Source organism: Barbus barbus (genome assembly GCF_936440315.1).
Source record: "Barbus barbus genome assembly, chromosome: 19".
In the NCBI taxonomy this organism is placed as follows: domain Eukaryota; kingdom Metazoa; phylum Chordata; class Actinopteri; order Cypriniformes; family Cyprinidae; genus Barbus; species Barbus barbus.
Window position 1 is genome coordinate 30,226,746 of NC_136747.1, and position 15,662 is coordinate 30,242,407.

The window sequence follows — 15,662 nt, forward strand, 5'->3', positions numbered from 1 at the left end:
ATTTCATTAAAAAAAGGAAGTAATATAAGGTTGGAACAACATGAGCGTGAGTAAATGATGACAAAAGATCTACTTTTGAAGATGCATTATTTAAAATGCTGAACAGATATTTGGCCTTGGTTAAAATCCCAGGTAATCTGACCTGTGTGTAACTGTGTTCACTCGCCACAAGAGACTGTAAGATTTAGGACTCTCAGGCGCTTTCATTTAGCCCGCTCAAATATATCAGTGGTGCAATCAATTCCTGAAGGAAGATTTTATGCAAATATAAATATTCTGTCATCATCAACCCGTATGAATTTTTCAGGGAACAAAAAGATGCATTACACAATAAACTGGCTACTCTCTTTCATACAGTGACCCGGAGCTCCAAAAACACATTTTAATACAAAAAATTCAATAAACTTTGAAATATAGAGCATGACAGGGTTATTATTGTCAACTAAAACCTTAATATTTTTTTACTTTGTTACACAAAATAAATGTTATTTAACAAAAATATAAAAAGGTATTTTATAAGCTGATTTCCAAGGCAACAATTTCTAGTTTTCCTTTAGTTTAACTCAATGTACTATAATAAGTAAAAATTAAATTAAAATGAACATTTAAAAAATAAATAGACTAATAAAATGACAAAAACACACAAATTTACTGTAACTAAAATTAAAATTTAAACTATAAAAATAAATTCAAAATATGAATTAAAAAAAGATATATAAATGATACTAATGTAACACTGATACATGAGTTATATGGAGTATTTTTATAATAATATTATGGCACGGTCATGTCATTTCACTTCCACTGTGTGGAAAAGAGCAGCGTGAACATGCGGCTAAACATCTCATTTCATTTTCCACAATCAAAACATGGGTTTTGGGTGAGTAATTTCCTTTTTGGTCAAACTATCCCTTTCACCAGGAAATGAAGATGAGTTAATGTAAAACAGACTTCAGAACAAACACCAAACCACATCAAAACAAGGAACGGATGAGCAAATGAATCGATCCACAGGATCTGAGGCAGGCGTTTCCATTCAATCAAACGATGGATGAACCTGTTTGCTCTGAATCACAGCAAATAAATCCAGTTTAAAGAATGCAATCAGTTCTTTATCATGCACTCTTTAAACAGAAGCTCATGCATTTCGTCGTTTGTGTCACTGCTGCTAAAAATAAGATGCAAACACAAGCTGGCAAAAGACATGAGATGCACCAAACCAGACAGACGAAACACACACACGAGTTTGACAGCTGCTGCTATATGCATGTGTGTGTGACACACACTGACAGTCGCCGTGTTTCCACACATATGCATACATCTTTACCTCTTTCTCAGGGTCTGTTCCCACATGCTGGCGTTTAGCGAGCTGTTCGTTAAGGACGGCTATCTGCCTGTCCTTCTCCTCCAACACCTTCAAGAGTTAAACATCATCACATGACTCTGAATTTAGGACAGTCTTGTCTGTCGGGAGGTGACTTAGGCTGCGCAGGAGCTAAGATTAGCATCGAGATGATCTCTGTTTAACACTCACACTCTGATTCATATTCAAGTCAACATGAAATGTGTGACCTCGGAGCACAAAACCAGTCAGAAGGGTCAATTTTATGAAATTGAGATTTATGCATCATCTGAAAGCTGAATAAATACGGTTTCCATTGATGTATGGTTTGTTAGGATAGGACAATATTTGGAAACTCTGGAATCTGAAGGTGCAAAAAAAATCTAAATATTGAGAAAATCGCCTTTAAAGTTGTTCAAATTAAGTTCTAATTACTAATCAAAAATTACATTTTGATATATTTACAGTAGGAAATTTACAAAATATCTTTATGGAACATGATCTTAATATCCTAATGATTTTTGGCATAAAAGCAAAATTGGATAATGTATCGTTGGCTATTGCTACAAATATACCCGTGCTACTCACGACTGCTTTTCTGCTCCAGGGACACAAATATCTATTTACCGTCTTAATCGGGTCTTGTTATTAATAAATCATCAGTGCATGTTACTATAAAGAAAAATGATTGTCTTCATAATCTGTCATTAAAATTTAATAACTTTGCTGACATTATGAATCTCTCTTATTTTTCATCCCTTTCCCTCACTGCAAAAAATTATGTTTTTACTCAAATATGTAAATATTCTTAAATAAAAATGAAGGAAAAGTGCTTAATATATTAAGTCTTGTTTTATGAAAATGTTTTAAAACTAAGCAAATTTATGTTTAAACATATCTGCCAATGGGTTCAGAAAAATAACAATTTCCCTGTGAATCAAGTTGATTTTTCCGGCAGATTTTTGTTCTTGTAAATTGTATTTTTTAAACTGCAAACGTTTCATGTTGACTTCAATAAAACATTAACTTGTTCACACACACACACACACACACACATATATATATAAATACATATATATCAGACAGACAGTATGAGATGTGCAGTGCAAAAATGATTTTATAACTTTGTATTTTGTCTTGTTTTCCAGTATAAATATCAACACTTTTCTAAAACAAGAATCATGCATTAATGGTAAAATGGCATCAGATACAAAGTATTCTGATATAAATGTGTCAAAGTTAAATGAGTTTATGCTTATAACAAAAATAAATATCTGCCAATAGGTTCAGAAAAAAGTCCTAAATCTGAACCCCCCCCCAAAAAAAGGATTTAAATACAATTAATAAAATTACTTTTCTCTTTGAATGAAGTTTACTTTTCTGACCGCGGTGGCAGATATTTATTCTTGTTTTAACCTTAAACACACTTAATTTGTCAGAAAACAAGGCTTAATATTTTGCTTGCATCTTTATTTGTATATGATTAAATATTTGTACTGGGAAACAAGACAAAAATATTAAATAAGAAAATATTTAGCAATGTGACGACTGCAGTAAACATAGGTTTTGCTCTGAAAGAGACATAGTAAATTCACATTAATACGATAACTAGAATATACTATAAAAGTTTTAATAATCGCTGTAACTCTATAGCAAGTCCACACCACAAATATAACGATAACGACAGAGGAACGATATCACTGGGAATCAACAGCCAATCAGAATCCATCCTGCTTTAAAGAGCTCGAGCATTTAAAGAGACAGTCACAGTCCACGATACAGTCATTGTTCTTGATGTGAACAGGCCAGGCCTTTAAACAGCAGGAACGCTTGCGGTCGGGAATAGAAAATCACTTCCAATTCCAGAATCGGAGACTTGTTGTAAAATTAAACATTCAATTCCGCCTATCAATTCCTGTGAGTTTAGGAGGTGAAAAGGGGCTGTTAAAAATTTATTTGTCTTTGAATCATTCACTCAAGAGATTCGTTCAAAAACACTGATTCATCCAGTAATGAAACACTGAATCGTTGAATCATTTCATGCATAAATTCCATGAGGTTTTGTTTAGTTGTCTAATATTTTTTCTTCATAATTGTGAGAGAACTACAACCTCCATTTAAAAAAAAAAAAAAAAAAAAAAAAGTTTAAATTTATCCAGAATCATGCAGCTCTGTTTTGCACACAAACATCTCTTAATCGAGTCCAGTTTTTATGTATCCGGCTGATTTTTTTTATGGTATTCAGCAGGAATTAAATATTTTGCAAAAAGAGACAGAATAAATATGACCCTGGAGCACAAAACCAGTCATAAGGTTCAACTTTTTGAAATTGAGATTTATCATAAATAAGATAAATAATCTTTCCATTGATGTATGGCTTGTTAGGAAAATCTCCTTTAAAGTTGTTCAAATGAAGTTCTTAGCAATGCATATTACTAATCAAAAATTAAGTTTTGATATATTTACGGTAGGAAATTTACTGAATATCTTCATGGAATATGATCTTAATATCCTAATGATTTTTGGCATAAAATAAAAAATGGTAACACTTTATTTTAAGGTGTCCTTGTTACACACGTCACATGCACTTACTATTATAATAACAATAAATTATGCATAATTACATGCAAGTAACCCTAAACCAAACCCTAATCCTAAACCTAACCATATAGCAAGTACATGTAGTTCATTAATATTACTCAGTATTTAAATGTATAATTACACTTTAACAGGGACACCTTAAAATAAAGTGTAACCCAAAAATGTATAATTTTGACCCATACAATGGCTATTGCTACAAATATACCTGTGCTACTGATGACTGCTTTTGTGCTGCAGGGACACAAATATGTTTTTTGTTTTAACCACATTGGAATGGAAACTGGGAATTGATAAGCAGAATCAGGATCAGAACGCTCTGGATATCTCTTCAGAAACAGCGTGTGAGAGCAGACCTGTGCGAGCCGGGCCTGAGCCTGCAGATCCTGCTGATGGCTGCTGATCTCCTTCCTCTGGATCTCCAGCTGCATGTGGAGCTGATTCACCTCCTCGCTCTTGTTCTCCAGCTCCTCACGGAACTGCTCCAGCTGCTCCTCCAGATTTACGATCTGAACACACAGTGCTTCAAATTACTCAAACTTCATGCTTTTCAAGAAATATCACATTTTCTTCCATGTTTGAATTTTATCAAAACTCAAGCAGCACAATTTTTAATTTTTTTAATTTACATTTTTAAAAGATTAATTAAATGCCCATGTTTTATGCCTTAATTTGATTACCACCGTTTTTGATAACACATTTGTATTAAATCATACAGAAACGGACAACAAATAATTTCTGAAAAACAATTTAACATTTCATAGGGCCCTATTATTGTAAAAAAAAATGTAAAAGTAATAAATAATTATATTGTCAACATTTTCTAAATTTAATTGATTAAACATGCTTTTTATGCTATAAATGGTAACAAATTTGGGGGGGGGGGGCGAATTAAATTATTGTTAAACTGTATAAGTTTCAGGATTTGAATTAATTAGACATGCTTTTTGATTGTTACTAATTTAATTTAAACATTAGATTGAAATGTTAAAACGGAGAAAAGAAAAAAAAACTATTTAGGGAAAAATAAAACTAAATTTGGGGGACAAAATACAGAATGGACTTCATAGGGCCCTAAAATTTTGTTTTTATTAGACTTTGAATAAATTGTTTTTAAATTCTATACATTTCATGATTTATGATTACTGACATGCTTTTTTTATTACCAAACTTTAGTTTAACCATTAAAACGAAATGCAGACAAATTAAAATGAAAAAAACATGGAATCCAGAAAAATAAAAAAAAATAAAAAAGATTTTAGGGAAAAATAAAACAGATTTCTTTAAAATGTTATGTTTGTTAAACATTCTTTTTGTCCAATTCTTGTAAAATTGTAAAAGCTTCATGATTTCAGTTAATAGAAATAAAAAATTATAGAAAAATCCACACAGAAACTGATTTTTGGCCATAACTTTTATGGATTTTCCAGTGATGCTCTGCACTACCCATAATAGTCGTTGTTACCATGGCAACATGAAGAGGTTTATCAGGCTCGTGAGCAGTGTAACATGAGTTAATATGGTATGTTTGAGTGTTGCAGCATAAACGACAGTAATGATGCTTTCTGACACAAAAATACTATTCTTGTGCTTTTAAAGGGGACCTATTATGTAAAAATCACTTTTATAAGGTGTTTGAACAGTTGTGTGGCCGCAGTGTGTGAAAAAACAGCCTATAAATGGTAAAAATCAACCCACTCGTTTATTTATAATCTAAAAAAAATGATAAACAGTCTCTCAGAACGAGCCGTTTCAGATTCTCCCTCTGTTCACGTCACCAAGGGGAATAAGTCCCGCCCATTAGTGACGCTGTCCAATAAGCATAGACACAGCCCTGAGCGAGAGGCTGCGGTTCGCCTCCGCCATTAACGTTACTGATTACTGTAGCTGCTGGAGATATAATGTTAGCACCAAAGAGGCTTTTCAAGTGTTGTGTTTTGGGATGCACTAACGAACATAGGAGTCTCCATAGACTCCCTCCATCTGAGCCGCTGAGGACACTGTGGTTAAGTTTCATTGTCTCAGGAAATGCAATGGAAAAAATCGTTAAAGTCCCCAATACGTGTAGCGATCAATACCAACGCTTTGTGCGTTTTTTTATCCCACCGTGCTCCCGTCTGTGTAATTCATAAACACGAATTTATTATGCACAGTACAATCAGATAACTGACTTTTAAACAGAGTATGTTTTCTGTAAAGATAACCGGCTTGTATTAATCGTGGAATGTTTATTTGTACTGGCTAGCACTGCTAATGCAGGAGCTTGAGCTCTTGAAGCTCCGCCCTCTTCTCCGGGAGCAACAGCTCATTTGCATTAAAGCAACATACTCAATATCAGAGCGCTTGGGCTCATACCCTAAAAGTGGCAATTTTAAAGGGGTCATATGATGCGATTTCAATTCTGACTTTGCTCTGGCAATCTGGTGCTTCTGAATCAGCGACTGTTGTTCAAGGCTTACAGGTCTATACTGAGGAGTTCACTTTGAGCTCCCTATAAAGACATGAAATCATAAAACTGCTCTGGACACACACGAGGCAATCCTCACAACCCAATTCTGTTGTGTGATGCATGGAGTTGCTGGAATGGTTAAGGTGACAGGAAGTACCTCTTTCTCCTTCCTGTCCAGAGCTTCTCTCTCTGTCTGCAGCTGTGCTTCCAGTGTGACGTCTGCTCTGCCCGCCATGGACACATGCTGGACCTCCTCAACCTGCACACACAACACACACGTGAGGACACACACACACACACACACACACACAGCCGACTGCTTCATTGTGTTCGACTGTCTGTCGTGTGGTTTCTAAACACATCCGATCAGCATCAGGTGACTCCGAAACCAGCGTAATCATACAGGTTTAGACGTTTTCCAGTTCACAATTAGACAGCGACCAGCATACATAATAATAACAACAGCAGCAATAAATAATATATAATAAAAAAATAATAATAATCATAAAATATAAATATTCAAAATAAGTTGAATGACAAAATAATAGATATAATAATATTAAAAATGTTGAATGACAAAATAATAGCAAAATAAAATAAATAGAATGATAATGACAAAATAATAATAATAATAATAATGATGATGATAGCAAAGGTAATAATAATATTCATATTCAAAATAAAATCTGACAACAAAATAATGATAATAACGATAATGATAATTATGACATTATGAAATTATGAATGACAAAACAATAATATTCAAAATAAAGAGTTAAATAAAAAAATTATAAAAAACTAAAATATTAAAATAAAAAATAAACAATAAATATTCAAAACAAAAAAAGCTTAATAAATTAATAATAATACTTAATATTATTTATTTATTTGTATATTGCCTCTTAAGTAGAGATTGACCGATATATCGATTTACCGATATTTTCCCCGATATTTAAGCATTTTTTCCATAATCGGATATCGGTTTTGTAATATCGGATTCACCGATAAACACCGCCATCTTGTGGGTGTTTTGAGAATTGCGCGCAGGATCGCAATTGCAGCGCATCTGAGGGGAGACGAGACAACAACAACGGCGTGCAGGTACTTGATTTGCTGTAGTTAGTGAACTATTTAATATTACAGTCATTAATGCACAAATTAGATGTATTACATAAATGCCTGATATGTAGTTTATGCAACTTGGCTCTAAGAAATATGATAAATAAGATACTCTGTCAAGCCCTGTCCCTATAAAGATATAACTTTGCCTGAAATAACACAGCCATGAATTAGCGCTGAATTCTCTCTCTGTGGTCTATTAGTCTCGTGAAGTCGGAGTCATGTAGATAAACCGATTTATCTCCCAATAAAGACGTAACTTTGCATGAATGAAATACAGCCATGAATGACTGCATGTTGGAAATAAAAGCATTGAATGTAATTCTCTCTCTGTTGTCTATATGCTCATCATTAGTCTCGTGAAGCCGCTTTCATATTGCAGTTCACTCAGCGGTTGATGCTCAAGAAATACTCAGCACGGCCACTGCATGTAACTTTTAACAAGATTCACTTTTTTTGAAGCACCCTAAATTATATTAACACTTACTATATAACCATTATTTCTTTATAAACATCTAAATTAATACAACTCTATGGAAATTAATTATTTATTATCTCCGCGATCGATCGCAGTTTGAGTAGCCTATAGTTCTGTGTAAAGGCACAGATAAACCGCGCTGTCAGCAGCATTATTTAGAGCATGCCAGTTGAGAAATGCAATAAAATACAATGCTTGTTATATTCCAATATTCCAGAGAATATTATTCCGTGAATTAACATTATCCAGTGAATTATTCTTCACTCTTTATCCTATTAAACAGCTTATAAACCTACTAAAACTGTAGTTAAAAATTAAGTTGATATGACTTCTTTCCTTTATTTTCTCCATTTGAAAACATTAGACATTCTACGTTTATTTTGCTTACTGCTAATATTAGTGTTGCTGCTAAAGCTTTTTATAAATAAAATGTTTTTTATTGTTGTAATACGAAGATTAAATTTAACATGACAGGGCTCTAGACTGCGACCAAAATGGTAATTTTTGCGAGTTAAAATTTGACGTGGTCGCATTTGTACGAGTGCCAGGTCTGTGCTGCTCCAAAGCATCTGCTTCATACAGCGCGCGCTGCCAGCCGCAGCACATTATAGCAGGAGTCAGATTCCACTGATCACGTGAAGAGAGGTGCTTTCAGCGCGAGTGCGTCGTGGGTAGAGCCTGGTTTATACTCGCCGCGTCAGCACCAGCGCGAAGGTGCGCGTCGCGGACGGAGCGCAACGGAGGATCTTGTTTGGTATATAAGACAGCATGTGATGTGTCCTGTGCCATGCCTCGTCTTATTCGTTTTTGTTGATAAATGTTATGTAAGCTAGTTTGACACTGTAACCTACTGTTTTATTGTTGTGCTTTTTAATTAAGAATAACGATAAATCCATCATTTGTTTTAGTCTTAAATAGTTAAAGGTGTATAGATACAAGCAAAACAGACAATTATCTTTTCTTGTAAAATGTGACACCAAGATCACGAATTTGAAAGTGAAAGCGCACGAAAAAAGGAATTCCTGATCACAAAATATAAGTCACAAATAATACAGATGAAAAAGAACGAATTGAATGTTGAACACTTTCGTTACAATATAACTATAAACTATGATAAAAGTTCATCAGCATGCATTGATTAATCAAATGTAGCAAAAACAAAACAAAAAAACAAAAAACAAATTGCAACCAAATTATGTGCTCGTGCGACCAACTGAGAAAGTTAGCCGCAAAAGTGAGATCAGTGGGAAGAATGAGTCTAGAGCCCTGCATGAAAGACTGCTAATTCTCAAAACAGTTTTTGTTAAGATGACTGAAAGGAGGAAAAACCAAAGTGAAGTATAGACACGCATTCATTTATTTACTTTATAACAGTAAATAAATATCGGTTCTGCATATCGGTTATCGGGCACATAAACATGCAAATAATTGGTATCGGTAATAAAAAAATCAATATCGGTCGATCACTACTCTTAAGAACTCAAGGTCAACAGCATTTTCCAAATCATGGCTTTAGCATGTTGAGCGTGTGCTGTGACCACCAGAAACACACTAAAAATATTCATAAAACACTAAGAATAACATCTATATAATCTCACTACTAAAACAACAATCCCTCCTGCACATCTATCAAATCACTATTACATTACACACAGACAGATCTCACTGACACACGCACAGAAATAGAATATGACCATCAAAGCAAAGACGTGACGCTGAACCACTGCATCCACACGCGCGCGCACACACACACACACACACAAACACACACACACACACACAGTCTCTCTCTCTCTCAGCTGGCAGCATTAGCTCTGCGTCACGAGTAGAAACACACACTGACCCTGTGCATGAGCGTGTGCTCCAGCTCCCTCAGGCGCGCTCCCAGCGTCTCGATCTCCTCGTCTCTCTCACACACATCTCTCTGCAGCTGCTCCGAGCTCAGCAGCAGCTCACTGCACCAGTCTGCCTTCTCCTCCAGTGCCACGCTCAGCTCCCGCACCTGAGAGACACACACGGAGAGAGACGTCAGAGTGTGTGTGTGTGTGTGTGAGTGTGTGAGTGTGTGAGTGAGAGAGTGAGAGTGTGCGCGATATAGGAAGAGAGAGAGAGAGAGAGAGAGAGTGTGTGTGTGTGTGTGTGTGTGTGCGAGAGAGAGAGCGAGAGAGCGAGAGCGAAAGAAAGAAAGAGAGAGAGAGAGAGAGAGAGAGAGAGTGTGTGTGTGTGTGTGTGTGTGTGTGCGAGAGAGAGAGCGAGAGAGCGAGAGCGAAAGAAAGAAAGAGAGAGAGAGAGAGAGAGAGAGAGAGTGTGTGTGGCTGCCTGGCAACTGACTGCGATTCTGCTCATGTGTCTGTTATTGCACATGCTGACGCTGAAAAACATCCCTTAACGTGTTATTTACTGACTGGAAGCAATTTTAACATCATGCTGATCACACTGCAGCACAATATTAGACAGAACTACAATGGATCATTTTATATATGAGGAGTTTATTTGCAAAAACAAATGATATATTATTATTATTTATATGTATAAAATTTCTGTCTATCTCTATCTATCTATCCATATGTGACCCTGCAGCACAAAAGCAGTCTTCAGTCGCTGGGGTATATTTTTAGCAATAGCCAACAATACATTGTATGGGTAGAAATAATAAATTTTTCTTTTATGCCAAAAATCATTAGGATATTAAGTAAAGATCATGTTCCATGAAGATATTCAGTAAATGTCCTACCATAAATATATTAAAACTTCATTTCTGATTAGTAATATGCATTGCTAAGAACTTCATTTGAACAACTTTAAAGGAGATTTTCTCAATATTTAGATTTTTTTGCTCCCTCAGATTCCAGATTTTCAAATAGTTGTATCTCAGCCAAATATTGTCCTCTCATAACAAACCATACATCAATGGAAAGATTTATTTATTATATATATTTTAAAAAAATTGACCCTTATGACTGGTTTTGTGGTCCAAGGGAACACTCTTGCTGGTATTGAGATTTGTTGTGATGTTTGGAGGTGTTGTGTGTGTAAATCAACACTCTGAGCTGATATCAGACTCGATCTCCAGCTCCAGACAGAAGCGAGAGTGAAACTAGCCGAGGGATCATGTGTCGTACCTCTCTGTCCCGCCGGTCACCTCCTGTCTGTGTTTTGGTGGGATTCTTCAGCTGCTGCTCCAGGTTGTGAATCTCCAGCTGAAAGACGTCTCGCTCGTGTTCCCTGTCTGCAGCTTGCTCCTGAAGGACAGAAACACATTTAGACTCGAGCCGTACGGAGCATGTGACACGCTTAGCATGCTACCACGCTAAACCACACAAAAACATCTGCTTACATCTGCTGAGCTCCATGCGTTTAAGTATAATACTGTCTGACTGATACAGGTTTTGTGATTGCTGGTTAGGAAAAAAATGTGAAAAGAACGTGGAAGAGAAGCAATTAATCGCTAATTGCTTTTATCACATCATTATGGAAGCTTATCTCCGCTATAGAATAAAAAAAATAAAAATTGCAAGGTAATTACAACTCATCTTATTGACTTTATCTCAAAATTCTGACTTTTTTCCCCCCAATTCTTAGTTTACATTTCACAATTCAGACAATTCAAAAATTGGGAGAAAAACTCAGACCTGCAAAAAAAAAAAAAAAAAAAAAAAAAAAAAAGTCAGAATTGTAAGTCGCTTTGGATGAAAGCATCTGCTAAATGACTAAATATAAATGTAAAAAGAAAAAGAAAGTCAGAAAAGGTCACAATTACACAACAAACTCAGAATTGTGAGGAAAAACATCTGAATTGAGCAAATTAAATTCAGAATTGTGAGAAGAACAGAACAGTGAGAAAAAACTCAATTACAAGAAAAAACTCAAATTGTGAAAAAGTCAGAATTGCGAGATATAAAAAGGTCAGATTTGTAAGCCTATTTGGATGAAAGCGTCTGCTAAATGACTAAATATAAATGTAAATGTAACTGAGTGAAAATAAAAGAATTATGAGAAAAAGACAGAATTACAAAAAGAATTGCGCAAAATCTCAGAATTGTGAGAAAAACAGAATAACAAGAAAAAGTTGAGTTACGATAAAAAAAAACTCAGAATTGAGGCATATAAACTCAGAATTATGCAACAAATTCTGAACTGCTAGAAAAAAAATTCAGAACTGCGAGGGAAAAAGTCATAATAACTCAGAACTGCGAGATATAAACTGAGAACTGCGGGATATGAACTCAGAACTGCGGGATATGAACTCAGAACTGCGAGATATGAACTCAGAACTGCGGGATATGAATTCAGAACTGCGGGATATGAACTCAGAACTGCGGGATATGAACTCAGAACTGCGAGATATAAACTGAGAACTGCGGGATATGAACTCAGAACTGCGAGATATGAACTCAGAACTATGGGATATGAACTCAGAACTGCGGGATATGAACTCAGAACTGCGAGATATGAACTCAGAACTGCGAGATATGAACTCAGAACTACGGGATATGAACTCAGAACTACGGGATATGAACTCAGAACTACGGGATATGAACTCAGAACTACGGGATATGAACTCAGAACTACGGGATATGAACTCAGAACTACGGGATATGAACTCAGAACTGCGAGATATGAACTCAAAACTGCGGGATATGAACTCAGAACTGCGGGATATGAACTCAGAACTGCGGGATATGAACTCAGAACTGCGGGATATGAACTCAGAACTGCGGGATATGAACTCAGAACTGCGGGATATGAACTCAGAACTGCGGGATATGAACTCAGAACTGCGGGATATGAACTCAGAACTGCGGGATATGAACTCAGAACTGCGGGATATGAACTCAGAACTGTGAGATATGAACTCAGAGGAAGTAGAAGCATGCTGAAGCGACTCACGTCCATGAACTTGCGGTTCTTCTCCAGCTGTTTCTCTAAGGCCTGTATCTGCTGCCGTAGGTCAGCCGTCTCAGCGCTGCGTGTCTCCTGCAGCTCCTGCAGCCGGCTCACCTGCTCCTCCAGCTCCGCCTCCAGCTGCTTCACCTGCTGCAGCAGCTCACCACTCTCCTTCTGCGCCTGACGCTGCACCTCCACCTTCTCCGCCATCAGCTTCTCGGTCTCATCCAGCAGGTCTGAGGACAGCCAGAAGCTGGTTAGCAAAGCCCACGCCAGGACTGACGCTCGATGGATGACAAAACATGGAGCAGCTTCAGAGACTCCTTCACAGTGTCAAAGACTGTCAAAAACTAATTCAAGTCTTCAGTAAATCTTAACTTTACAGAAAGATCATGTTCTCAGCGCATTCTAAACTGCTGCTGTAGTCTGGATGGACTTTAATAAACTGCAAATTGCAAACTTAATTTATAGGATATAAACTGCTTGGTAAAAGGGATCTCATGAATTCTCTCAACAACATGTTCAGATCATTTTAACCACAAAATCAAAAGAAACAAAGAGGAAATCATATTTTGATAGAACTGAACATTTTTTGAGGAAAATGTGCTTAATTTTTCCTGAAAATGTTTATAAATACAAATAATTTTTGTTGTTATTGTTAACTAAAACTACAGCTAAAACTATAAAGCTGAAATTAAATATAATTATTAGATGAAAAACTTTAACGTTAATTATAAATGTTGCCTTGACAAGCAACTAAATTAAGTTGAAGTTAAAGTACTCTAAATCAAAAAATTAATTAAATATAAAAAAGTAGTAAAATGACAAGGACCTAATGAAATTAAGTAAAATTAAAATAAAAAATTAACATATATAAACAAAAGAAAATTTGCTTTATTGCAGCGTTTATTTTTAACTAAAACATACTATTAAAAGTTGCTATGCCAATTGAAATAAAGCTGAAAGAAAATAAAATATAAATATTAGATCAAACTTAAAAATGTTCCCTTGGCAACTTTTCCAAAATAAAATAAAAGTTTTACTTGAAATACTAAACTTTCTAAAACTGAAATAAAAATTAAGGCTAAAAACTAATAAAAATACAAAAAATTCAACTGAAATAAAAATAAATTAAAGCTAAAAACTAATAAAAATACTGAAATTTAAACTAAATTTGCAATGAAAATTGAAAATATAAAAAAATACCATAATAGTATATAAATAGTATAGTATAATATTATATTTAATTTTCTTTATGCAAAATGTAATTTCTTGTTTTGTTCTCTTGATTTTGTGATGATCATGTCATGTTTTTTAAATGCTCTCTGCTGTTCTCCACTTTTGTCTCCAGCTGCATATGGCACATCGGCGAGACAGATTTCCCACAATCGTTCCCATTCCTGTACGATCCATGATCACATGATCCCATCAGCAACCACCGAACCAAACCACAGTGCAGGAGAGGACTAGGGGCAGAGCCCGTGATGTCACAGGAAGGGGAGGGGTTAAGTGCAAATGCAAAACAGAAAGGAAAGGAAAAAGAAACCTCTTAGTGTCTTATTGAACAGCCATCAGCTGAAGACAAATCAAAGTCTAGTTCAGACACAGTTTTTCTTACATTTAATGAAGTAAATTGAGTTAAATAAGGCATTGGCACATTTAAAATCCTCACTGAAAATGATCAAATATTTACCATTACAATTTTTAGCATTAACATACAATGTGTTTTGAATTTGTGTATTTATGAATATTGTTATTATATTTTTATGTCAATATGTCTCTGTATCGCAAACTCTGAGCTTAAGAAAGTACTTTAAAAAAATATTAACTTTTATTATTATTATTATTACTACTACTATTACTATTATTGTCACTGTTATTTTATTATCAATATTTTATTATGAATATTCAACTTTTGTTTTATTAGATTTTATTTGTATATTTTGTTTCCAATTTAATTTTAAAATTGTGTGTTTTCATTTTTTTTATAAGTCTGCACAGATTTACTAATTGTATTTAATTTTTATTTTATTTTATCAAACCAAACAAAAATTAGAATTGTTGCCTTGGCAACTAGTAATAAATATATAATTTTTCAGATTCCATTTCAGTTAATTATTACACTAAAAGAAAAATGAGAAATTGCCTTAGAACGAGATAAAACAAGCTTATTTGTTTTTATCAGTTAATATTTATTTTATTAAACTAAAAAAAAAGAACAGAAATGTTACTTTGGGAAATTGTTTATTTTTTTACATTTTAATTTATTTCAGTTAATTTAATTTTATAAAATCTACTTCGAAATATTAACAAAAACTATAACAGTACATCATTAGTAATAAAACACAGACAATAACAATAAGTAACTTTTAAAGGCTTTAGTTGTAGTTTACTGTAATAACCCTATTTATTGTTTATTATTGTAATATATTACATATTAAAAGTATTATGCATTAATTTTTTTTAAATTCCAGGTGAGATTGCACAGTCCTGAAGCCCAATCCAGCACATAAGCTGTTGCAGGCTGATGCTGAGATGGCTGTTCAATAGCAGCTAGCCGCGGTTAACCCATTCTAGCATGTGTTTCCAGCAGATATCGTGTGATGTGATGGTAATGAGCTCAAGCAGAGGTTAGTCCATCAGCGGAGCCGAAAGCAAGCAAAGCTCCGTGTTATTGATCAGCGCGTGCCTGTCAATCAATCGATCAATCAATCAGAGACAGTGATACACAGCGTGCCGGCCACACTCGCTCACACACACACCTGCTTCAGGTGCTGCGTCAAGAGCAG

The 15,662-nt window shown here is 34.9% G+C and overlaps 1 protein-coding gene across 4 annotated transcripts in view; it reads right to left on the reverse strand.

Moving 5' to 3' along the window:
* LOC306885755 (A-kinase anchor protein 9-like) overlaps positions 1 to 15,662 on the reverse strand; it is a 120,248-nt gene that overhangs the window by 40,771 nt on the left and 63,815 nt on the right. For 2 of the 4 annotated variants that reach the window (XM_079442525.1, XM_079442522.1), the window contains 7 exons: positions 15,636 to 15,662; positions 12,877 to 13,109; positions 11,109 to 11,228; positions 9,830 to 9,988; positions 6,547 to 6,648; positions 4,297 to 4,449; positions 1,328 to 1,414 (listed from right to left, as the gene is read on the reverse strand). The exon at positions 15,636 to 15,662 is cut by the window's right edge and continues 12 nt beyond it. In XM_079442525.1, coding sequence (XP_079298651.1) covers positions 1,328 to 1,414; positions 4,297 to 4,449; positions 6,547 to 6,648; positions 9,830 to 9,988; positions 11,109 to 11,228; positions 12,877 to 13,109; positions 15,636 to 15,662 — 881 coding nt within the window. The remainder of the gene's footprint in view (positions 1 to 1,327; positions 1,415 to 4,296; positions 4,450 to 6,546; positions 6,649 to 9,829; positions 9,989 to 11,108; positions 11,229 to 12,876; positions 13,110 to 15,635) is intronic. The other 2 variants (XM_079442523.1, XM_079442524.1) reach the window with 2 other exon arrangements.